The sequence below is a fragment of the Chiloscyllium plagiosum genome, chromosome 39, assembly GCF_004010195.1.
Source record: "Chiloscyllium plagiosum isolate BGI_BamShark_2017 chromosome 39, ASM401019v2, whole genome shotgun sequence".
Lineage (NCBI taxonomy): Eukaryota > Metazoa > Chordata > Chondrichthyes > Orectolobiformes > Hemiscylliidae > Chiloscyllium > Chiloscyllium plagiosum.
Window position 1 is genome coordinate 20,013,462 of NC_057748.1, and position 27,158 is coordinate 20,040,619.

Sequence of the window (27,158 nt, forward strand, 5' to 3'; positions counted from 1 at the left end):
CTTGGACTGGTGGAACAAGCTTGAAGAATTGAACGGCCTCCTCATGTACCTGTTCAATTTCTCACCGACTGCCCAAACAATTTAATCTATTTGCTCAGTAAATAACCCAGGGTTTAGCAAGGTGGACTCAGAGCTGCATCCAAACCAAATCTTTGGATCTAAAATGTAGCATGAATTTGGAAGAACGAGAGTTTATCTTATTGGAACACATAATCCTGAGAGTATGTGCCTTGTCAGATTCCGAGAGAATGTTTGGTCTTGCAAGGGTGTCCAGAACGGATTTAAAAATAAAGGCTGTCCCTTTTAAGGCTGATACAAGGGGGATTTGTTTTCGCTCAGAGGGTTGGTCAGCCTGGAGTTTTTACTCCGACAGCAATATATTCGAGGCTGTGAGAGTTTAACAGATTTTGGATCAAAAATGGATTTTGGCAGGAAAGTGGAATTGTGGTCGCAATCTGATCAGTCACGATGACATTGAATCTTGCAACGGATTCAAGGGATCGAACGGCCTACTCCTATTCTCATTTCTTTTGATCATAGTTATAAAGAGGCCAGCCAGTTGTTTCAGCAAGGTGCACTGCAGTGGAATCAGGCTAAACCAAACCAAGCAGTTAGTATGCTTATAAAGGGACATCCTAGAACTGGACTGTTTTACATTTCCATCCAAACATTCAGAACTGCCCAGCCTGGTCAGATTTCATATGTCAAAATGATCAGCTAGTCATTGGCAAGGTAGACATTTTTTAAAAGAAATATTTTATGGGAATGTGAGCAACGCTGTCAACGGCAGCATTTGTTGCCCATCCATAACTGCCATAATCCATGGGGTGTAGATCCATCCACAGTGCGATGGAGGAGTTGTAGGAATTTGATCCAGACACAGTGAAGGATCAGCAATGAGGCAGCACAGGCAGGTCCATGTCAGAAGTGAGCTAACTCACCCCTACAATTAAACTGGGTGAAAATAAAATAAATCACACCACTTCAAAAGAAACATCTTTAAATAGTATTTAACCCTTTAAATGTGTTTGGGGAGGGTAATTTTGATAGCAAATAATTGACAATGTGAATATTTAATAGTTCCATGCATATTTCCCATTTCCTCAGAGGAGGCATAAGAGAAGGAATAGTTAAAATTTACTTAGTAACCTTCATGATTTTAATAAGGACATGTCACAACAGAACTAGGTTGATGCTGTGATTCAATTAGCAATACACCAAACACTATTTGATTCTAGTAATGGATAGTTAGCTGTACAACAAGTCTCACTGAATACTTACAACTGCCTGCCCTGAGTATCAAAATAATTTATGATTTCTTAACGATAGGAACATAGAAAAGAGAAGCAAGAATCAGCCATTCCGATCCTTGATCCAAAATTCTAGATCTTCTACCTCAACACCATTTTCGTGCACAATCCCCACATCCCTTAATATCTTAATCTATTGATCCCTGTCGTGAATAGATTCAATGTCTGAATCTTCACAGCTCGCTGGGGTAGAGAATTTCAAAGATTCAACTTCTCCAAGTGAAGAAATTCCTCCTTATCTCAGTCTTAAATGTCCTACCCTTTTCTTCTGATGCTGTTTCCTGATTGGACGTACTGGATGGTACGGTGGCACAGTGGTTAGCACTGCTGCCTCACAGTGCTAGGGACCCGGGTTTGATTCTACCCACGAATGGAGTTTGCACATTCCCAGTGTCTGCGCGGGTTTCCTTTGGGGAACCTGGATTTCCCTCCCACAGTCCACAGATGTGCAGGTTAGGCAGATTGGCCATGCTAAATTCACCCGTAGTGTCCAGGGATGTGTAGGCTAGGTGGATTAGCCACGGGAAATGTGGGGTTACAGGGATAGGATAGGGAGTGGGTCTGGTGGGTGGGGGAATTCTCTTCAGAGGGTCGGTTCGGACATGTAGGACCAAATGGCATGCTTCCACACTGTAAGGATTTGATGTTTCTATATTCCCCCACAACCCCACACTAACAACAGCCAGGATGGGAGGTGCTTCCTGGATTTAATCCATTGAGTTCTGGAAGAGTTTTTATATGACAACTGCAGAACTACTGCAAAGCAACTCTCAGCTCACACTACGGCCTGCAACCTAATGGAAAAACAATAAAGCACGGTTATATTAAAAGGCACCATGTAAAGGCAAATTGTCTAAACCTTGTTCAGAATGTCTCAGCCAATTTGACAAAAATCACCAGCTTTGTTGTGCAACTTTAAACTAAGATACAGATGCACGATTATTGGCTTAAGCACAAACTCTCCATGCAGAGAAACTTTCTCAACAATGAGTATACTTGACAAGAGATGGCACTTATTTATGAAGAGCAGCTACAGTGGCCTCAAAGACATCATCATCCTACAGAAAAGAACTGAAAAATGGAGCAAAGCAAGAGAATGGTGTTATGTACCTTCCAACAACAACTTGTATTTGTACAGTACCTTTGTGGGAGAATGTCCCAAGGTGCTTAAGGAAAGATTAAGCCTAAATGTTTGAAGCTATTATCCGTAATGAACTCAGTCCTGAACTGAAAACTCAACTACAGAATAATTTCAAAAAATTCTGGAGAAACTGAACAAATTTGGCAACATGTACGGTGAGAAAAACAAAGTTAACATTTTGAATCCAATATGGCTCTTCTTTCGAACATGTACAGAACCAGTTCACTTCCAATGAGCAGGTAATTTCCATCTATTACTAAAAACACTATTTTAATGCTGTCTGGTTAATGCAATAAAATGTTCATACAAAGAAACTACTAGAGCAATAATGAGGTTTTAAAATTAAATGGGAGAAGTGGTTTCCAGTGGCAGGCGGGTAGGTAATCTGAGGACCCACGGATTCCAAATGAATCAGGATTTTTTTTAAAAAAATATACAGTTCGAGAGAAAACTGCCCAAAAGCACATGGAAGTAAATTCAATAAATATCGAAGGGGAGTTTTTTTTTTTGCAGGGAGTTAGAAAAAGGGTAGGAATGGAATAGCTCAACAAAATATACCAATTTTAACACCGAGCATCCAGACTCACTTCCTTCGACAGCACCTTCCGAACCTGCAATCTCCACCATCTAAGGGACAAGGGCAGCAGAGATATGGGAACACTGCTACTTGCAATTCCTCTCCAAACCATATGCCACCCTGATTTAGAAGTACAGCGCCATTCCTTCAGTGTCACGAGGACAAAATCCTGGAAGTCCCTCCCAAACAGTACTGTGAAGGCCCCTTTGCCAATTGGACTACAGTGGTTCAGGAAGATGACAAACTCACTAGCTTCTCCAGGCAATTAGGAATGAATGTAGTGCTGACCTAGCCAGCAATGCCCACGATCTGTGAGTGAATAAATAAAATCAAGAACAATTACCTAGGTACCTGTCAAGTTGTTCAGGAAAGGAAAGGTAAAGGTAGAGTTAAGATGTAATGGATAAAGAGACAAAACTTTGCAAGATTTTGCTAGTCTAAAGCAAAAATGAGGTGGTGTTAAACCCTATGATCCTGTATGAGACAGTCTATGCATAGAATCAACTTTGAAAGAGAACAATTAATCACAAAACATTGCATCCGTTATAAGCTGTGCTCAAAGCAAGGGATTCATACGAATATACCTACAATAAAAAAAAATCCATGGAAGAATTAAATTGAGTTAATGCACCAAGGACAGAATGGGAACTGCTGTGAAACACAAGACAGGCTGCATTTTCAATTGTATAAAATAATTCAATTGAAATAGAAAGGTAACTGCAAACATATAATGGATAGCTGAGCACCTAAAAGTTCAAGGTCGGTTTGGCACCTGTGAATCTGAACTTCCATTGGAACACTGCAGTTTTCTTGTTTCAGTGGGCAACTAAGCAGTTACATATTTCCAACCTTTCTTTATTCCAGATTCACAATTCTAAAACAAAAATTGTGACATACATCTTGTTTAAACATTACAGACTTACAAAATGACATGTACCCGTGATAACATTTAGACTTCAGCGTAAGATGATCCAGCGCTTGCTTTCTCATTTGGTGTTGAAGTGGTCCCACGTAAGTGCCAGTCAGTCCATAATCTCTACGGTAAATCGCAATCTTCCCACTAAGCCCTGCAGTATGTGTTTTGACAGTTCAAAACCAGGCTTTCACCCCACTCAACAATAATTACAATACTATGGGAAAGGGTACAGAACACACGTGTTCCTCCACAGCCAAGTCTTTATGTACAATATATTATTCAGTTTTCTGGTATTCTTCCAGTTCCAACAATCCACAAAGATCAAAGGCCTGGCATGATATAAGCAATGTTATCCAGAGTATGGGCCTGGGTGGATAAAAAAAAAATCATCAGAAAGCAGCTTCTGTAACTCGAGAGGACAATCTGATCTTAGTCCTACTAATACTATGTAAATTCCACCTCCCGTCAGTCTTTCTTGGCCAAGGAAGATGTTTAGAGGGAAGAACACAACCGAAAGGGCACTGTTTCAACCAACGTGATATACATTTGGCAGAACTTGCAGTCAACAGCCTACTTCAGTAAGTGAGTGCAAGTCTCTATAAACATCAGCAAATAGTACTCCTGACAAAACCATCTCCCCATAAAAGCAGGGTGAAACACAGCGAGTATATATTTTTTTAAATCCAGAGGACTGCGAATACTGGAAACACTAAATCAGAACTGAAATTGCTGGAGAAACTCAGCAGGTCTGGCAGCATCTGTGGGAGAAGGCAGAGTTAATGAAGAAGTTCTCAAAAAAAAGGTCACTGGACCTGAAATGTTGACTTTGCTTTCTCTCAACAGATGCTGTTGAGTTTTTGAATAGCTTTACAAATTCTGTGCCCACAATTATTCTCTATAAATGATAGAAGGGGAGAGTTAACCTTGTGGCTGAGGAATAATGTGCATGGGGGTTTAATAGTATCTTGGACTATGGATAATATTTTGCTTGGGATCTGTTATGATGCACTTGCTATGGTCATCAAATCAAAACTTGAACCTGAAACTTCAAATGTAGGGAAGCTATCACCGTGCACAACGCCTTAAGGCCAAGGAATACTGTCATAGTCAAAAAACAAAGGATCTTGCTCTTCTTCATTTTCCAATGCCCCCTGTATTTATCTACACAGGACCAAGTAAAGCCTTTCAGTCAAAACAGTCTGCCAACAGTCAATTACTAGGCTTAGAAATGAGTAACATCTGATATACAGAAGGCAAGCCAATTTGTTGCACCATACCAAATAGAAAACCACGGTTCCCATTGATATTTAAATCAATAAACGAAAACACAGAAAACCGAGCTGGTCTGAATCACAAAACAAAAACAAACCTCAGCAATCCAGCATCCAAAGCCGAGATAATGCCACATCAGCAACAGAGTGTTTACTGACTCCGACTGATGTGCTCTCTGTGGCAGAACAAACAGACTCACTCTTATACACTAAAGTCACCCAGTATTTAAAATGGAGAGAGATAACGAAAGTAATTTACATCCTACAATTTCCAAAAAATGTTTAAGTATCAGTACTTAGTAACAGCACCCCTGGAAAAATCACAAAGAAATTAGGTAATCACTGTTTTTTTTGTGAAAAGGAAATCATGTCTGACCAAATCAATAAACATTTTTGAGAGTATAACAACCAAAACATATTCTGTTTTCCAAAGTGATTAATGTCACACTTGTTCACATTTCAATCCATCTGTCACCTTCTTACCCGCTCACTTAACCTGTTTACCTCTCATTGCAGCTGTCTATCTGTGTCCTCTTGATAGTTTACATTACCACCGTGCTTTGCAAACTTGAACACGAACTTCAGCCTCATCATTTAAATAAGTGACGTGGACCGTAGAAGCTAGTATTAAAGCACAGATCCTGTGGGATTCCACTAGTTCTACAGTTATCTTAAAATGACCTGTTTATCCTAGCCTCTGCTGTCTGTCCATCAAGTGCTCCTCAACATTATCTTCCAATCTCATGAGCCTTAATTCTGTGTAACAACCCGTTGTGTGAAAATTCAAATAAACCAAATTCTCCATTATCACCTTTTTGAAAGTTACCATTGAACATGTTTTAACTGCCTTTTCATAATAACGTAGTGTTGACAAAAAATATTTTCCTCATTGCTAAACTGTTTCCCAATTACCTGAGCTGGGTCTTCTAAATTGTCAGTCTATCTGCCACTAAAAAGATTTTCTGTTATTATAAGAGAAACAGTCTTCTATTCACTTAGTAACACAGAACATGAGCACTGCTGAGAAAAAGAAATGATATTGAAGTTTTTCATTTTGCATTCATTATGAATAACAAAGATGAAAAGGTTCAAACAACTGAAAGGTGTTATTTATGTGTTTGTCCCAATATGCGCATGATGAAAAGCTTCGATTGCAGGTCTCCCTTTGCCCTCATCAGAAAGATTTGCTTTGATTTGTTATTGTCGCATGTACCTAGGTACAGTGAAGAGTTTTGTTTTGCGTGCAGTACAGACAGATCATACCATTCAAAGTGCATAACGGTACTAGAACAAATAGACAAATACAATGTTACGGCTGCAGAGAAGATGTACAAACAGAGAGGTCAACATTAAATTTAAGTGGTCCATTCAGAAGTGAGAACTTGGGATAATCCTGACTTGTAAATATTAGGTTAAATTCTACAGGACCAAGCACCGTCTTAGCTCACTTGCGATCAGGAGACTTAGAGTACAGGGAGGCATCAGCCTCAGATTATTTGCTCATTGTCAAATCTCCTTGGAAGGCAATGTATTAATTCTGATGTAAAATTGGAGCAAGGTGGTAAGGGAAATACTTTACCAGGACTTCTTTTGGACACCCATTGAGACATTCAACCTGCGCAGTGAGGCAAGTTAAAGGACCGAGTGCACAGATGATGGAATCCAGCAGGACAGAGAGACTCCCAGACACTGCCACCATCCCCTAGAAACAAGAACGAGACATTTTACTCTAACCAATCTTTTAATGCAAGGCAAAAGTATGACTCTGTTATATATAATTCTAGCCATAACCTTTTTAAAAAAAGAATCATGCTTCGATACCATGCATCCTTGGAGCTACTAGGGCCAGGAAGGTCCCAGATTTGATTTCCTGGGGATTAATCCCAATGAAGGTGGAGCTTGGAGAAACTACAATGATTTCAAAATTATTGTACTGAAGAACTGTTTGCAATGCCAGCTCCCAATTAGAGTCATAGGGCACAGAAACTGCTCAGTCTAACTTGCCCATGCCAACTAGACATTAGCCCATATCCCTCTAAACGCTTCCTATTCATGCACCTATCCAGATAGCTTTGTTATGGACCAAGCCAGACCCACTCAAAACATTTCAAGAAAGTAGCCTAGATCCTAACTTTGCTAGTTGTTTTAAGCAGGTGTAATGCAGCTGGCCAAACCACTTAGTTTTAAACAGAATATAATTTATTTACAAGATTACCAAATGAAACACAAAAAAACGAACGAAATACGGAATAATTTAACATCCCAAAACTCAACAAATTATCCCAACTTAATAATACTGTTTCAAATATTTGCAACAATCCCCATAACACCCCTTGGTACAATAGGAACAATCAAACACAGAGTTTTACAGGAGAGATGTCAGAGAGAGAGCGTGAGAGAGAGAGAGAGAGAAAGAGAGAGCGCGCGCGAGAGAATTAATGGGAGAACTAGCCCTCCCCTTTTATTGTACAGGTGTTTTGTTTTAAAGAAAGCCTTTCTGCCTGAGGTAGTATCTGTTAGCTATAATCAAAACCCATCCAAGCCTGGACTTATTGGAATCTGTGTTTTTATGATCTCTTGAAAAAAAAATAAGGACAACATAACCCCTTGTTAAAGGAGCAGTATCATCACAGTTTTTAAACATAATTGTACCAGCTTAAATCCTTCCCATCCCATCTTAACCTATGCTCTCTAGTTTTGGACTCCCCTACCCTGGGACAAAGACTATGGCTATTTATCTTATCCACGTCCCTCAATAATTTTATAAATTTCTATAAGGTTGCCCTTCAACCTCCGACACTTCAGTGAAAAATGTCTCAGCTTACTCAACTTCTTGTTATAACTCAAACCCTCCAGTACCAGCAATATCCTTGTAAATCTTTTAAAAAATGGAACATTTCAAAATCGCCCCCCAAATATATTTTTCAATATAAGAAATATCCAGTGACCAGCACTGGGCAGTGTGTCCGTACTTCAGGTGAACACAGGACCAGATATGACTGTGTGTGTTTGGTCAAGCATTAAAATATAGATATTAGGTGAGGATGACAAGACACATTTTAAAATTGTATGGTTAAAACAGTTTTCTTTTTAACTTTCTGCCAGATACATAGTAATGCTCCCTTGACTCCAACAGCAGGCTTCAGGTGGGCTCATAGAAACACTGTTTGTTGCCTTGGCACAACCATCAGCTCAAGGTTTCCTCCCAGTTGACAACACAGAAAGCTCTCTCTGGCTTCAAGTTTGATGAGGAACCTTACAGCCAGCAGACAATACAGCTGAGCTTCACTCAAGCCAGAGTCCTGAAGATTAAAGGATACCATCTATCACATTGTAAAACCAAATGTCTTAGTTCTCTCAAAAACCTGACTAACCTGGGAGACCTGCTCAAGTTCATAAGGCAAGGGTAATATCAACAAGACAAGATTTATATTCACAAATTGTGAAATGAGACCACATTTCACTTTTAAAGTATGCATGTTAATAGAATTTTACAGCCATAAGAGGCCATTCAGTCTAACTGATTCATGCCAGTGGTAATCTTCCACTAAATGTTAGTGGGCAGCACGGTGGCACAGTGGTTAGCACTGCAGCCTCACAGCACCAGAGACCCGGGTTCAATTCCCACCTCAGGCGACTGACTGTGTGGAGTTTGCACATTCGCCCCGTGTCTGCACATTTTAAAAATGTGCAGGTTAGGTGAATTGACCATGCTAAATTGCCCGTAGTGTTAGGTGAAGGGGTAAGTGTAGGGGAACGGGTGTGGTGTGGGTTGCGCTTAGCGGGTCAGTGTGGACTTATTGGGCCGAAGGGCCTGTTTCCACAATGTAAGTAATTTAAAAAGTAGTCCAAAACCTTTCCACCTTACCATATCAGCACATCCTCTTATTCCTTTCTCCCTCAGCTCTTTACCGAGCTTCCACTTAAATATATTGAAGTAGAAAGGTGTTTAGAGGAGGAGGGCGTTTGCATCATTGCACAGGTACACAATCCTTTACCCAAAACTGTTGGGGCCAGATGGTTTTCAGAATTCAGAACTTTTTAGATTTTGGAGTAAGTGACAGTTTAACAGCGATATTAAAAAACTCTTACTGAACAGCAGCCACACCTGTGAGGACTACGAGCCCTGAGACAGAACTGATGCCTGCCAGTGCTGGGCCATGCCACCACGTCACGTCGGAGTGACATGTGTTGAATGAGTATGGATTTGGGTTAACTGTTTGCATGGCAAACAACATTGTTATGGAGGAAGCAAAATCTTCACATTTCGGAGCTTTTTGGATTTTTTATAAAGCATTGTGTACCTGTACAATTTCATTCAGGCAGGGAGAAAGGGTTTAGTTATAAATCTTTAAAATTGCCAGTCTAAATAAGGTGACCACTGTAGGGCAAAATTAAAATTTCTATTTAAATTTGGTGTTCTGGGCAAACATTAAAGGAAGTATGGGGGGGTAATATGGAAACTCCCTTTTATCTTCAAGTAAAATAATGTCAGATTTATCTTGCAGTTAATTTTTCTCCTGTATTTATTAAGGGAATTGTCCAACATTTCTTTTTACCAGTTTCACATTAACATCTCACCTCAGTTTCTTGCAATCGGTGACCTATGAGACTCAATGATTCACCGAGAAGCTGCAAGTGGGCTGCGACATCAATTGGATCGATCTCTGGCATTTTAATGGGGGAAGAGGAGTGACTGCTTCCTCCCAATCCCAGCAAATGGGTGGATTTCTTGTGTGATGATGCCACACTGGATAGAGATGAAGAATTTTGTCTGCCTGAAATACAGAGGAGAATAAAAGAGGAGAAAATCATAGAATTTGCTCATAGCAAGTGACAGACAGGCTTCAGAAGGCACCTTCCAGCCTACCCAGACTCTCTCTCGTAATTCCAACATCTTTTGTTTACAATGTATACATCTGGGAAATCCCTCTCTCCTCTTGAAGTCTCACCATTCAGCCCTTGCTGTTGTCCTTCTGTTAGATCATGGTTAATCAGACCTCAACTCCGTTTACCTACAATGTTCCAAAGTCTTGCCAAACAAAAATTCACTAAATTCAGTACTGAACTTTTTGAATGGCCTCCAGCATCCACAGCTTTTTGGGAGATTTTTCACTACCCTTTGTTTGAAAAAAAATGTCTCCTGATATCATTCCAAATGGTCTTGGTCTAATCACAAGATAATGCAACCTTGTTATGGACTCCCCTAACGTAAAAAAATAGTTTCTCAAGATCTACTCTAGATCCCAATTAGGTCACCTCAAAACCTGGTAAGTTCCTGAACTACAAGGTAGTGGAACCTGACCTCATTATTAAGACCTTCCAGCTCTGGTGTCCTTTTGGTGAACTGTAACATATCCCGTAACAGGCAGAAGGTAAATATCTTTTCCAAGGTCTCCTGAAGGCATTTCTCCAGATAGGAACAACCAAAAGGTCTGTCCAACTGCTCACTAAAGAGAGTTACAGGATAAACGACTAGAAAACAAAGCATAAAGGCCAAGTCTTCTCAAGCTTCATAGTTAAAATACTATGGCCAATTTTCCTGCCCTCATACGGTGAATTCTATTGAGACTTCTGTAAAGGTGCAGAGGAAAGTCATTAGATTCATTCCTAAAGAATCTCAGTTATCGAGAGAAGCACTGCACACTTTGGACAAGAATAAACTTAGGGGCAATTTGATCGAGCTTTAGAAGATGAAGTGTGTGTTGAAGTTGACCGTTTGTTTCCACTAAATATGGAGGAGCAGGGGTCATACCCTGAGGTGGTGCAAGCACAAATTGAGATTAGATGTTAAGAGGTGCTCCCCATCCGACAAGAACAGCGACTCTGGCTGGAACAAATCACCTCAGCTGCAGCAGTGTGCACCATTTACAAGATGCACTGCAATAACTCACCAAGGCTTCTCTGACAGAATCCTCTAAACCCACAACCTCTTACCATCCAGAAGGACGAATACAGCAGTTACATGGGAACACTACCATCTGCAAATTCACTTCCAAGCGATACACCGCCCTGATCTGGAACTATAGTGCCATTCCTTCACTGCCATTGGGTCAAAATCTGAGAACTCCCCTCCCTAACAGCACTGCCTGTGTACCTACACCACATGGGACTTCAGCGATTCAAAAAGGCAGCTCACCGACCCTTTCTCAAGGGCAATTAAGGGTGGGCAATAAATGCTAGCCTATTCAGCACCCACATCGTGAATTAATTTTTAAAAACGCTTGTATATAAAGAATGATGATGTACAGAATGGGGGGTGGTGACCATTTTAGAGAAGGTGGGGCCAGGGAGAACTCCCCAGATTGTTTTGTCTAATTGGTTTGGGATTTAATCTGTTTTCCCAAGAAACTACCTGGCCTCCAGCTGGGATGGACAGTGAATAAATTGAGATTGTAGCTGTGGAGGGGCAGGCTGGAGCAGACTGTGGATCGGTCCCTGTTTATCATTATTCATGTAGAATTGCTCTCTGGTAAGAATACCTTTCTGTTTAGTAGCTGTCTCTTCCAATAAGTCAGTCAGTTTCCGCTTCACTGTCATGGCCTCCGCTTTGTTCTGCTTGTGCTGCAGGTATTGGCACTTTTGCTTCCAGACCTACAATTACAAAGAAAATCTCACATTCCCTGCAGTGGGATAAATTTAAGATCAGTTCTCATAACTAAGGACAGCTTGAAAATAAATCTTTGCAAAACCCACTAACAGGAAAGTGTTGAAGTCGACATTATTGAAAATTGCGATCCCTCTTAAAATTTAATTACTTTAGTGAAATATATGGGAGATGATGATGCCTCGTCTTAGAAGGAATGACAACTAGCTTTTAAATGGAGTTGGGTAAGGGATAACAGTCACCCAGAAGTCATAAGTAACTATAATAATTAGCCACAAGGATTCGGATAGATGATGCGTGGATTGCCAGTTCCCAAAATAAAATAGGAAGTGAGAATGAGAGAAGATTCAAGGGAACGAGCCAGCAACTTCCTGGGAGTAGATCAGGAGTTTGAGGGAAGAACAGATATTGCTACTACCAAAGTCTGCAAAACTTCAAGGATGAACACCCCCTTGACTCCAAACCACTGCAGTCCACTATCTCTGCTTCTCTATACGACAGAACAGCTTTGGGATGGAAGCAACTGAAGGTCATAACAAATAAGAACAGGAGTGGGCTGTTCATTCCCTTAAGTCTGCTTTGCCATTCAAGATCATAGCGAATCTGATATTCTTTGAATCCACTTTCCTGCCCTTCCCCATAACCCTTGACATGCGTGAAAATGCGTGCGAGTGTGCAAGTGAGCAAGTACAAGAAAGCGAAAGACTTAAATATACACAAGAACTCTGCCTATAGCTTTCCGAGACAAGCAGCTCCAAGAACTCTCAATCCTCAAGAGAAGAAATTCCTCCTAACCTCATTTTAAATTGGTGTCCCTTTATTGCGAGACTATATTGTCTGAACCTAGACTCTCCCATGAGGGGAAATATCCTCACAGCATTTACTTCATCAAGCTCCTTAAGAATCCAATACGATGCAATGAGATTACCTCTCATTTTTCTGAACTCCAGTGAGTATGATCAAAAAAAGTGTGGCACTGGAAGCTACAGGTCAGGCAGCAGCCAAGGAGCTGGCGAGTCAACGTTTCGAGCAAATTCCACCCCCCACTTCCTGAAGGGCTTATGCCCAAAACGTCAACTCTCCTGCTTTTTAAATGCTGCCTGACCTGCTGTGCTTTTCCAGCACCACACTTTTCGACTCTGACCTCCAGCATCTGCAGTCCACACTTTCTTCCAGTGAGTAGAATTCCAACCTGTTCAACCTTTGCTCAGAAGACAATCCCTCCATCTCAGGAATCATTCTAGTAAAACTTCTCTACACTGTCTCCAATGAAATAATATCCTTTCTTAAATAAGGGGATCAAAACTGTTCTCAGTACTCCAGATGTGCCATAATTCTATTAGTTTTAAAATAGCAATGGAAATGATACACTGGATCTAACAGTTAAAGTTCAAAATGGACCAAGGCCAATTTTGACGGTATTACGCAAGAATTTTCAAAAGTTGATTGGGGACACATATTTGCAGGTAAAAGGATGGCTGGAAAATGGGAAGCCTTCAAAAAAATGAGATAACAAGAGTCCAGGAACAGTACGTTCCCGTGAGGGTGAAAGGCAAGGCTGGCAGGTGTAGGGGATGCTGGACACTAGAAACATTGAGCATTTGATTAAAAAAGAAAAAAACATGTGTCAGGTATAGACAGCAGAGATTGAGTGAATCCTTAGAAAAGGCAGTAGGAGTATACTTAAGAGGGAAATCAGGAGGGGAAAAAGGGGACATGAGATAGCTTTGGCAAATAAGGTTAAGGAGAACCCAAAGGGATTTTCTAAATACATTAAGGACAAAAGGGTAACTCAGGAGAGAATAAGGCCCGTCTAAGATCAGCAAGGCAGTCTGACTGAGACTTCGTCAAGAAACTCTAATGAATTAATCAGACACCATTTCCCGCTCATGAAGCCACACTGACTTTTCTTCATCAGATTATGATTTTTCCAAATATGCTGCCATTACTTCCTTAAATGATTGATTCCAACATATTTCAAATAATAGATATTAGACTAACTAGCCCACAGTTACCATTTTTAACCTCCTTCCTTTTTGAATACAGGTGTCACATTGACAGTTTTCTAATATTTCTCCAGAATCCAAGAATTGTTTAGAAAATTACAAACAATGTATCTACTATCTCTAGAAGTACTTCTTTTAGGATGCCAGGATGCACACCATCAGGGCCAGGGGACTTGTCTGGCTTTCTGAGTTTAGCCCCATTAGTTTTTCCAGTACTACTTCTCTAGTGATGGCACGGAATTCCATTCCTGTATTCTTTAATATTAATAGGACATTCAAAGTATCTTCCACAGTACAGACTGACATAAAATATTTGTTTAACTCCTATGCCATTTCCTTGTTTGCATAGCTGTCTCCTGAGATTAATTTTCTTAGAGGCCTATGTTCACTTTGACCCCTTTCTTTCTTTTTAAATATTTAAAGAAATTTTTATTAACACTTTTTATATCGTTCACTAGTTTGTTCTTCATCTTTTCCAAAATCCTTTGGGGATTCTGAACTTATCCCAGTTTTTGGAGCCATCACTGACTTTTTTCAACTTAATGCTCTCAACTTGCTTAGTTAGCTTTGGTTTGTTTATCCAGTCCACTTTAGTTAACTTCATCCTCATTTCATTATAATTCCTTTATTTAAATTAACACAATTGTTTCTGATCCAAGTTTCTCACACTCAATCTGAATATTAAATTCTTTCCTACTATGAACATGACTTCTGAGGTAATCTTTTACTGTGAGGTTATTTATTAAACCTACGAAGGGCCTGTTTCCACACTGTAGGGAATCTAATCTAATCTAAACCTAGTATTCTCATCTGTCACAGGTCATACATTACTTTGTTTAATTAACTAATGTATTACATCTAAACTACTGCTTATCAAATTAGCTCAATAAACAAACAAACAAACAATCTCAAATAAACAAACAAAATCTTACAAATCTTCGACTGCCAATATTATGTAACTGTGTTCACAAACTTCCAAAATCCAACAAATTGTTTGTACAAACACTATTTCATCGCGTACCCAGCCATGATTTCAGAAAAGCCAGCACTCAATCAGAATTATGAACAAACAAAACTTAATGTGCAGCAAAAGACTAGGTGGTCTGTCAAGTCACAGACCATAACTGTTGGAAAATCATGTCATTTGTCTCCCCATGCTCGCAATCATGTCATCTCTTGAGCAAAGCAAAGAACACAAAAAAAACTCTAGTCAACAAACTTGTTGCAAATATGGAACACTTGAATATTGTTGAAAAGAGAGACATGTTGTCAACATTTGTTTTTCCTTCCAAGAGTTATATTGTAGTCAAAACATAACTCAGTTTTTCTCTCTCCACAGATGCTGCCAAACCTATGGAGTTGCTCTAGCACTTCCTGTCTTTAGTGCCAAAGTTGTGAGGTTGCATTCATTAGAACAAATGCAAGAATTTCAAACTGTCACAATAACTTATACCACAAGATGAAGGGTGCTGATGAGTTGTCAAGTTCGGCTGAGACAGTGCTATGAAGAACGCAATGTGGGGTAAAGGCTTCCCAAGCTCATAGACAATTTAAAACAAATGGTGTAAAGCCTGAATATATTCCTTGTTGTTTGCAGAGGACAGATTCCTACTTTTGAACATACATCACTTCCAACAATTATAAATGATCCACATTACAAGCTTGGCTAATTATTTTCAACTGGCTGTTGGTGTAGCTATTAGCATTAATTAATGCAGCCTTTGTAGCATAGAGATGGTATCCCTACCTCTGAGCCAGACATTCCAGGTTCAAGTCCCACCCGTTCCAGTGGTGTGTAATAACATCTCTGATTAGAAAGTATCTGCAGTGATTCTGTCTCTACCTTGGGGCCAGGTGGTCTGGGGTTCAAGTCCCACCTTTCCTGACGTTGATGTGATGACATTGTGGTAACATTACTGGACCAGAGATCCATAGTCTCCAGACCCACAGCATTATGGTTGACTCTTAATTACTCTCCGAAATAGCTCTGAGAGCCAATCAGTTTAAGGGCAACATGGGATGAGCAACAAAAGCTGGTCTTGCTCTGGTTGTCCACATACCATACAGGAATAAATACTCAGATTGTTCAACAAGTGCTGCCCAATTGGAATCACACCAAATATAGATGTTTATTTTGGATTTTGCAAATGTGGCTCAGTTGTGCACAGCCTTCCTCTTACTAACAACCAAATGAACATGATATTTGCTAATCACAGTGATGTACAGCCCACACATCTGCATTAGTTAAGTTCTGAACAAGTTTTTAGCTCCAATTTCAAACTAAAACAGGTAACAAATTGTACTTAAGTGAAACTGCAGTGCTTACAATACTCAGTTGGAACGGAAACATATCAACCTAAGAAACAAGAACATGAATAGCCAATGTGGCCCGTCAAACATGAGCTGCCATTCCATTAAAATCCCACATTCCCCCCCAACAGAAAAAAACAACTTCACTTTATTTACTATGTAATTTTTACAGCATAGCATTACATGCTAATGGCATACTGGCCTTCATAGTGACGGGGGTGGGGGGAAAGGAAAGGAGATAGAGATAAATGGGAGGGAGATGGGCTGGGGGGAACGTAGCTAGGAATGCGATAAGTGGACGTAGTTGGAGTTGGTGGAGATAGGTGGGAATGGAGGGTTGAGCGGATAGTTGGGAAGTAAGATGGACAGGTAGGATAGTTCAAAAGGGCAGTGCCGACTTGGATCTGGTATAAGTGAAGGGAGAGGAGCTGAAGAAACTGGTGAAATCAACATAGAATCAAAAACACACAGCTGGTCTAAGAATAAAGAGTAAGCCATTCAGGACAGAGATGAGGAAGAACTTCTTCACTCAGAGTTGCGAACCTATGGAGTTCTCTCACACAAGCAGCTTTTGAGGCCAGTTCATTAGATATATTCCAGGGGGGAGCTGGACGTGGCCCTTGTGGTTAAAGGGATCAAGGAGTATGGGGGAAAAGCGGGAATGGGATACTGAGGCTGTATGATCAGCCATGATCATATTGGATGGTGGTGCAGATTAGAAGGGCCGAATAGCCTACTCATGCACCTATTTTCTAGGTTTCTCCAGACTTCAAGTGACCAAATGTTCGCATCACTGGTAACAATTTGTTGATTTTTTTTCCCCTGTGCTCTGACCAAGGGTTTAAGGTTATTCTTAAAGAGTGGCACTCATAACTAGACATAGGGTTCAGAATAATTTCATTTCTTGTAACTATTTATAAAAGGTAATATGTTCCTTGTGGGTGGGGTATTAACAGTCTAATTTATCAAGTCAGCCTCAAAAACCTGTTCGTGCACAACCCTAATCTCTCGTTTCCTACATAAACTTTACAACTGCACCATTTACTTTATATTGACTCTCATTTTTTCGAAACTAAATACATCAGTTCACATTTCAGTATTACATTTTATCTGCCTATTTCACCAATCTGCTGCCATCCTCCTCCCTGTTTACTATGTGCAAACTTTTAAATTATGCCTTATACTCCCAAGTCCAGGTGATTAATATACATTGAAAAGAGCAGTGCACCACAAACAGACCCTGCAGAACCTTAGAAAGACCACTTCACATTTCCACACTACTTCAAACAACCACTATCATTATTTTCTTCTTTGTCTCTTATTCATTTTGCTGCTGCAGTGCATTTAACTCCATTGTCTTTGCTAACAACACTATTCAGCAGAAATGCCTTTTCAAAATCCATACACATACAATGTCTTGTTTTATTGAGTCATGATATGTCAGCATCGATGGCTTGGCCAGCATTTATTGCCCACCCATAAATGCCTTTGAGAAGAACATGGTGAGCCATTTTCTTGAACCACTGCAGTTCATTGGGGGTGGGGGGGGAAGCAATGTTGGAGACAGTGAATGTTTAATATGTTGGAAGTGGTGCCAAGCTGATTGCTTTGTCCTGGATGGTGTCAAACTTGAGTGCTACTGGAGCTGCCTCTCCAGCTAAGTGGAACCTATTCCGTCACTTGTGCTTTGCAGAGGGCAGCCAGGCTTTTTTTCCTGATGAAGGGCTTCTGCCCAAAATGTCAATTTTCCTGCTCCTCGGATGCTGCATGACCTGCTGTGCTTTTCCAGCACCTCTCTAATCTTGACTCCGATCTCCAGCATCTGCAGTCCTCACCTTCGCCTGGGGCTTTGGGCAGTCTAGTCCTGAGAAACTGGGTACAAAATGCTTTGCCTTTGATGACAGAAGAAGACCATCAGCCCCTTGAGCCTGCTCAGCCATTCAATAAGCTCATGACTGATTGGAATTCCATATTCCCAATAAATCTTGATTCATTGGGTTGGGATATCTGGTCAGCATGGATGGGTTGGACCAAATGGTCTGCTTCCATGCTGTACATCTCTATGACTCTAAAGAGATTTGCCTCACAAGAATCTATCTACCTCAAGCATGTCAGGCATGGTTTTCTATGTCTCCTTGTTAACAACTTAGACCTTTTGATTGTATCCACCTTTTCTACTGAGCTATAGCCTCTTGAAAAGGGATGGATATAGATACGCCATGATACTACGAAAGGGCTGAATGGTCTACTCCCGCTCCTATTTCTGTGCTACCTGATCTGACCCCACAGTAATGTTTGACTACAGAAAATCGTGCTGTCTAACTTCTCTTGCAGCAGTCAGAGCATTGGCAGAATACGATTTTAAAGGATTTGATGGGATAAATGTTTCTGTTTGTCAGGGAGAACAAAACCAGCATTCAGAAATATAATACTGTCATAATTCCAGAAAGTGGCTAAAATGTGGAACAAGGAGTGGCTGCGGTGAAGAAAATTTAAAGGGAGAAAGGAACACAGAGTGAGAAGAGGAGTGAAGGGATGTTCGGATGACGCATCAACACTGACATGGAACAATTCAGATCATTGACAGGTTTTCATAAATATTTTCAGAAACATCAAAGGTATCATTGCATGTAGCATCAAATAGTTATTCTAACTTAGATCCAAATCAACTGATCATGCCTTGGCAAGCGTAATTCAGTACAGATCGTTCTGCTTTAATGTGCATTTCGTCAATGCAAATTCGCTGTAATGTCACTGACAAACTGGGCATGCTGTTTCTAAAGCATGTACTTTTAAAATGTGTGTTGGCTGTAACGTGATTACATCGCCAACACTTTAATTGCTGTTTGTAAAGCACAATTTTTCTATAACGTAGAGTTGTACAAGAACACAACCATTGATTATGAAAGAACTACCTGTACTGAAGCTTTCAGTGACAGTTGGAATATCACACGAAGTTAGATGCAGACTCATGATTGAAAATTAATGTCTGGGCTCTAAGGGTCAGTGCTTCCTCAATGGAGAGAAGTGGGAAATCCATATGCTTAATATTTAGCGTAAATTAATAGACTTTCAGTGAGTTAAAGTATTCTCAATATGTTGAGAAACAGGTTCAGTGGTCAAAATGTTGCGAGATCAAGGTACTCTAGGATTTAAGAACGTAATCTGGCCCATGTAAGAAGGCATTAAAAACAGCATTGCATTTTTGAGATACAATGCCAAAAATCTATTAACAGAATTTGAAGAAAACCAGAGTCCTCCCGATATACTGACCAATATTCTTCCCTCAAAATGTTAATGAGGCATACCCTTGTTTGACAACACATCAGCTTCAGACTGCAAACTCACTGGGCCGTGGCATCAGTTAATTTTGTCTGATCACGTAAGAAAAATGTGTTTTGGTATGTCTGCTATATTTATCAGATGTCATTTGTTGCCGTCCTTTAGCTGATATCACGTACAGTTTAAACAATGATCAAATATAATTCAAAAATAAATGGTTGGTTGCAAAATTCTTTGGATTTTAGTGGATGTCAAAAAAACCTACACAAATGCAAGTTCCTTCTTTTAATAACAATACCATAAAACATTAACTTCTTTTAGCTTCACACTTATATATAGATGAGTGTCTATTTTGGAATAAAACTAGCACTGGACAATTTGGTTTGATTAATTCTGTGTGAACATTACCCAAGCAAAGTAACAGACGTGCTTAGTTTATAATAGGGGTGTTCCTAAAGGCTGGTCTGACAAACAACATATGAGTGGGCAATGCTTACCTGTTTCTCCTTGTCAGGAAGTTGTTTCCAGACTTCAGCTAACTTTTTGCTCAGCTCACCAAAATCTGTGATAAAGATAACGATCAGCAATGATTCCAATTTACATTTAATCATAATGACATAACTGAGCAGACACTGCCTTGCTGATTTATTGAAGCAGGAGACTGATGATTAAGTTCACCGTAGTGTACCAATTCTCAACTTGGGATGCTCCAATAAAGTCAAAACCAATAAATTAAGGAACAATGTCAACGTCTCTGCAATCAGAGTTTTCCTTTATGATCTCAGCTTTCTTTATTCTCAAATTATAATTTTATTGCTCAAATTCTGGTCTATTTTTGCTGGATCAGTATTCCATCCAGTTTAATTTAGAATTAAACAACAGTTTCAGTATAAAGTGCAGCATTAAGCAAGCAGTCTGTATTAATGAGACACAAAGCAGGAATGTGATGCTGGCTGCACTTCATTTCTAATGTGCCTCGTCAGTGCATTATCATGTTGGATGGTAATTTTGTCTGGATTTCCGATATCAATGGAGGCTGACCACCCTCCAGCAGCTCTCCATTTATATCCTCCACATCTTAACATATTCAATTTGAAGATAGCCTAAACAGAGCACAAAATAATCATGTAATTATAACATAAAGCAGCACAGGTGGTCATTCAATGCATCACATACATCACAAAAGAAAAGCCAGTCATATAATCCTAATCTCTGCCTTTCCTCTATGTTCTTCTAAAAGGTTTTTTTAAAAATTGGTACCAGCAACTTCCTAGGCAAAACAAAATGATCCAAACCTTCCCGTTGGTTGTTGATCTTAAATTAAAGCCTTCCACTCCTGAAGAGTCTTTCCCTACTTTTTTGAAACTCAATTCTGACATCAAATCCAAGGCAAATGCTTCTTGAGTTCAGATTCAACGTTAACTAAAATGCTGAAGTGCAAGCTGGAAGGCATAAGGCAAGCTCACATTTGCAACTAAGAATCTGTTCCCCATGCTAAGAAATTTTTATTTCATTCCCCATGGGCAGCAAGCAACTCTCTAAAATTCTGGAGAAATTTGATTCATGTACAAATTGTTTGCAAACTTTACAATAAGATGATATGGGGGATCCCTTTATACAGGCAGGATATCTCCTCTTACTGGATTGAACCTGCAGTAACATGATTTTCTGTTGTCCCTTTCTGTAACAAATGGGAATTTGTACCATACGTCCCGGAGGCAATGTAAATGACATGCTGCTGGTCTTGCTGATTCTTAACATAATTTTGCATATATGCAAACCTCTCCACTGGTTGAATGTGATTCACATATTCCCCACTCTGCCCCCAAAGCACCACAACAATTCATTCACATCTGGAGCCTGTGTGTATTCGTCTAAGATGATGTCAAGCATGGACCTTCCTTATTGCATTCACTACCAAATCACATTTTGTATAGTAACTATCAGTGGATTAATTGAAACAACTGGCTGAGATTTGCCAACCAGGGACACCAGAGATTAGATTAGATTAAATTACTTAGTGTGGAAACAGGCCCTTCGGCCCAACAAGTCCACACCGACCCGCAGAAGCGCAGCCCACCCAGACCCATTCCCCTACATTTACCCCTTCACCTAACACTACGGGCAATTTAGCATGGCCAATTCACCTGACCTGCACATTTTTGGACTGTGGGAGGAAACCGGAGCACTCGGAGGAAACCCACGCAGACACGGGGAGAACGTGCAAACTCCACACAGTCAGTCGCCTGAGGCGGGAATTGAACCCGGGTCTCTGGCGCTGTGAGGCAGCAGTGCTAACCACTGTGCCACCCATTTTTTTTTAAACAAACATCCCAGCCCCGTTTACCAGCATTTTTTTTTTAAATGGGGTACACATGGCCGATTGAGGAGGCACATGGTTCTCAAAGAAAATTCTCATTCACAGCAAACATGGTTGATGTATCATTAAGGTTTTGAAAGAGACAACAGGGCTAATATAACTGGCAGAACAACCAGAGTGACAGAGGAAAACAGTGAATGAAATTGCTTAAAATAATCTGGCCTTAAAGAATGATGAAGGCACCATCAACAGGAACTGGATAAGTATTTTAAGGAGACTTTTTGTTTTTAAAAACAAAACTTTGGAGAAAGGGCACAAGCACAATGGCGTAATGGTCTCCTTTGTGCTGGAACATTCTATTATTTTATATATTGAAAGATAAATTGGTGATCTCAGCAATTTGAGCAGCTGTCAGTCACCTATTCTGGAGAAAAGAAAAATATTCCTAAATGATCTCTTAACTAGTTAAGGGCATTAGAGACAAGTGCCTGTCCCAATTTCTCCAGTTTCCAACATCAGGCACAAATACCATGAGAGTCCCTCGTCCTAAGCAAACAAACACGCTGGCAACATGTATATGCAAAAAGAGACTTTCACCTATTCCTGGATGTTCAGCAACAATATTAATCCTGTACTCCTTGCAAAAGAGCTGATAAGCAGACATATTCTTCTTTTTCTGTAAGAAATACAAAAATATAAATGCAAAAGTGACTCCCAATCACTTTGGTATCTGTGCCAGCATCAAGCTATACAAACTGCTGCTTTGCAATGATAAATTTCAACATGTAGACAGGTTAATTGTGGTTTTTTTTCTAATCAATTCTTTCCAATGATCATCTGTGACAAACATGTTGGAGAATGATGACGTTATACAATGATACATACAGTCATAGAATTATATGGCATGGAAACTCATCCATGTCAACCAGGTTTCCCAAACTAAACTAGTTCCAAGTGCCTGCTTTTGGCCCACATCCCTTGAGAACGTCCCTATTGATGTACCTGTCCAAATGCCTTTTAAATATTGTACCTGAACCTGCCTCTACCACTTCCTCTGGTCACTCATTCTGTAGGAATGCAGGAAAGATGCCCCTCAGGTCTCTTTTAAATCTTTGTCCTCTCAACTTAACCTATGCCCTATAATTTTGGACTCCCCTATCCTGGGACCTTTACTATTCACCTTATCCAACCTCTCATGATTTTATAAACCTCTATAAGGTCACCCCTCAACCTCCTATACTTCCCTTTGTTGGATGTCCTACTGCAGCATCAAATATTCTCAGGTCAGTTGTTGGATATGGAGTAAAGTTCCATTCACAAAGCTGCAACAACATATTTTAGGATCATTATGAAGAAGTTATTTGTTGGCATGTTTTTGCTGATAGCTGCTTTTTGTTTCAAAGGTAAATTTGCAATTGCATCCTGGGCTGCGGCTCACATTAGATGGAAGAGTAAAAGTAATGATCAAATAAAATCAGTACAGTTAGCACCTTTGGGCTCCCACTGATGGAACAGACTGCATCCAGATACAATAACAAGATACTGCAAACTTAGAACATCTGAAACATAGAAAATGCTGGAAATACTCAGCAGGTCTGAGATACTACCAGAACTACTGAGTAAGTCCTGCATCCTGCTGGGCACACGCCATTATGAACCACAAAGTAATAACAGCTTAGAACTTTGCAGCACAAGGGAGCTGCTGAACTCGAAAGAAATATCCAGCCTCCTGCAGCTAACGTCATGAAGGATATTAGCATGGCAATTGCTGATTCAAGCACCTATAACTCATTCCAGCATTGGTACACATAATGCCATGTCCAGTTCCCTAAACTCAACACCCCAAAATTCTCTCCTGAGTCTCTCTTCATATGGCCCCTTAAAGTCCACCTTTGTGACCAGGCTTTTGGTCACCAGAGCCAAAAATCTCATGATGTGGTGTAAAATTTTATTTGACAATGTTTCTGCAAAGCTTTCCTATTTTAAACATTCTACATATAAGGAATTGCTTAACCAAAACAGTACCAATCAAAATAATAAAACCAAAGTACTGAACCTTACACAATAATCTAACATATCTGTTCATAATAAAACCACCAGTGGTTTTAACCTGTATAAAATAATTAACCATTAGGATAACTAGCTAACATGGAATGAAAGAGAAGTCAGCAAACATCAGATAAGATTGGTGATATTTGAAGTCAACCTGTAGGAACCAACTATGTTGTTGCACCTTTAGTAGTCAACGTTAGTGCTGAAAAGAGAGGTGTTACTGAAACCTTTCCTCTTTATTTAGCAGGATAAATGCAAGAATGCCAAATTCAAACCAAAAGAACAACTCATACTAGAAGTGACAACAGTGCTGATTGGTTGGCAAATCAGTAACATTCATAAAATGGCTCATTTAGAGTCATAGAGATGTATAGCATGGAAACAGACCCTTCGGTCCAACTCGTCCATGCCGACCAGATATTCCAACCCAATCTAATCCCATCTGCCAGCACCCAGCACATAAGCCTTCAAACCTTTCCTATTCATATACCCATCCAGATGCCTTTTAAATGTTGCAATTGTACTAGCCTCCACCACTTCCTCTGGCAGCTCATTCCACACACGTACCGCCCTCTGCGTGAAAAAGTTGCCACTTAGGTCTCTTTTATATCTTTCCCCCTCACCTTAAACCTATGCCCTCTAGTTCTGAACTTCCAAACCCCAAGGAAAAGACCTTGTCTATTTCCCCTATCCATGCCCCTCATGATTTTATAAACCTCTATAAAGGTCACCCCTCAGCCTCCGACGCTCCAGGGAAAACAGCCCCAGCCTATTCAACTTCTCCCTATAGCTCAAATCCTCCAACCCTGCTAACATCCTTGTAAATCTTTTCTGAACCCTTCCAAGTTTCACAACATCTTTCCGATAAGGAGACGACCAGAATTGCACACAATATTCCAACAGTGGCCTAACCAATGTCCTGTACAGCCGCAACATGACCTCCCAACTCCTGTACTCAATACTCTGACCAATAAAGGAAAGCATACCAAACGCCTTCTTCACTATCCTATCTACCTGCGACTCCACTTTCAAGGAGCTATGAACCTGCACTCCAAGGTCTCTTCGTTCAGCGGCACGGTAGCACAGTGGTTAGCACTGCTACTTCACAGTGCCAGAGACCTGGGTTCAATTCCTGCCTCAGGCAACTGTCTGTGTGGAGTTTGCACATTCTCCCCGTGTCTGCGTGGGTTTCCTCCGGGTGCTCCAGTTTCCTCCCACAGTCCAAAAATGTGCAGGTGAGGTGAAGTGGCCATGGGAAATTGCTTGTAGTGTTAGGTGAAGGGGTAAATATAGGGGAATGGGTCTGGGTGGGTTGCTTTTCAGAGAGTCGGTGTGGACTTGTTGGGCCGAAGGGCCTGTTTCTACACTGTAGGGAATCTAATCTAATCTACACATAACATTTGCTAGAAGTGACGTTCATTCATACACAGGAACATGTTCCTTGTAAAAGAATAAACTTTTTCAAGCTTTTTTGAGTTACCCAGGACCTTGGTGAGCCAAAGATTCTCCATTGCTTTCCCCAGAGGCATCTGCCTTAGTCAGTTCGGGTCGACTTGCCAACTAATCAGCATCCTTTCCTCCTGGAGCATAAATTGTTGTGATTGCTAGAAATTTGACATTCTTTCTCTTCAGCAATAGTCAGCTGTTACTTTATATAAAGGGTTTTCCTAATTAAATACTTGGGAAACCTTCTCATCACCCTAAATGCCTACATCTTCCCCTTTTCCATTGCTACCGCTCTATCCCCAGCACAACAATTTTGCAGCCACAGCCTCCCTGCATGATCTCCACTGCAAACTTCCCTCCTTTCCAGTGAAGAGTGGGGGAGTTTGTAGTCCTGGTGAAAGGTAGAAAAGACAGGAATGACTGAGGCCGTAGATGATGTGAACACTGTCTGCATATTTTAATTTTTATGGCTCTTTGTAGAATAAAATATGACTGCGTGAGAGAGGGTACAAGCAGTTTTGATTTGGTAAGATGAAGTTCATGAAGAATGTAAGATTGGAGAATGGCAAATGAAGCATTAAAATAATTAAGCCAGTAAGACATAGGCATGGGCATGATATGGATGCAGCAACAAGCAGACTGAGGAAGGGAGGGCTGATTGTTGTGAGATGGTCTTAAGTTTATCAAGGTTGAGAATAGTCCAATTCAGCCTGAGTCAGAGGCCAGGAAGAATTGGGGTTTGGAGTGTGGAGTTGTTGGAGGAATGGAGTTTGCATCAAAAGGTGAAGGTGATGATTCTGGTGTTCATTTGAGAAGGACAAAATTGCATTTAAGACCATAAGACATGGGAGTGGAAGTAAGGCCATTCGGCCCATCGAGTCCACTCCGCCATTCAATCATGGCTGATGCGCATTTCAGCTCCACTTACCAGCGTTCTCCCCGTAGCCCTTAATTCCTCTAGACAACAAGAATCTATCAATCTCAGCCTTGAAGACATTTAGCGTCCCGGCTTCCACTGCACTCCGTGGCAATGAATTCCACAGGCCCACCACACTCTGGCTGAAGAAATGTCTCCGCATTTCTGTTCTGAAATGACCCCCTCTAATTCTAAGGCTGTGTCCACGGGTCCTAGTCTCCTCGTTTAACTGAAACAATTTCCTAGCATCCACCTTTTCCAAGCCATGTATTATTTTGTACGTCTCTATTAAGTCTACCCTTAATCTTCTAAACTCCAACGAATACAATCCCAGTATCCTCAGCCGTTCCTCATATGTTAGACCTATCATTCCAGGGATCATCCGTGTGAATCTCCGCTGGACACGTTCCAGTGCCAGTATGTCCTTCCTGAGGTGTGGGGACCAAAACTGGACACAGTACTCCAAATGGGGCCTAACCAGAGCTTTATATAGTCTTAGTAGTACATCTCTGCTTTTATATTCCAACCCTCTTGAGATAAGAGACAACATTGCATTCGCTTTCTTAATCACGGACTCAACCTGCATGTTTACCTTGTAGCTTTTTTTTTTAAATCTCTTCAGGAGACTGAGATCACTACACAGACAAATAAATTTTTCAAAGACTCACCCAAGGATGGATGTCAGACAAGCTGCCTTAGAGGAGAGGTGTTCTTAAAATGTGAATACAATTTATTTCAAATCCCAACATTTAAAAGTCACATTTCCTAAACCCTTACTACAAAGAAAATGATAAAAAGAAAACCAGACAGAATCACTCAGACAATTTTTTAAAAACTATGCAATAACTGATAACATTGCCAAATGCATCATCCTTATCCGATTTTATATTTTTGATACCATTATAATTTTGTCCAGACTCATTCTCCTCACAGAAAACCAATGCTTCAAACTTGCTAGAGTGGATTATTTACTCTGAACATTCCTACCCTGACTTTTTCTACTT

General features: G+C 40.4%; 1 protein-coding gene across 5 annotated transcripts in view; it reads right to left on the minus strand.

The window, feature by feature from the left end:
* Positions 1–2,978: 2,978 nt before the first annotated feature.
* hmgxb4a (HMG box domain containing 4a) overlaps positions 2,979–27,158 on the minus strand; it is a 46,917-nt gene continuing 22,737 nt past the window's right edge. For 3 of the 5 annotated variants that reach the window (XM_043679943.1, XM_043679944.1, XM_043679945.1), the window contains 6 exons: positions 22,338–22,416; positions 19,918–19,982; positions 11,698–11,809; positions 9,797–9,993; positions 6,795–6,917; positions 2,980–4,310 (listed from right to left, as the gene is read on the minus strand). In XM_043679943.1, the coding sequence (XP_043535878.1) occupies positions 4,266–4,310; positions 6,795–6,917; positions 9,797–9,993; positions 11,698–11,809; positions 19,918–19,982; positions 22,338–22,416 (621 nt within the window). In that variant the 3' untranslated portion in view covers positions 2,980–4,265. Of the gene's footprint in view, positions 4,311–6,794; positions 6,918–9,796; positions 9,994–11,697; positions 11,810–19,917; positions 19,983–22,337; positions 22,417–27,158 lie in introns of all 5 variants that reach the window. The other 2 variants (XM_043679940.1, XM_043679942.1) reach the window with 1 other exon arrangement.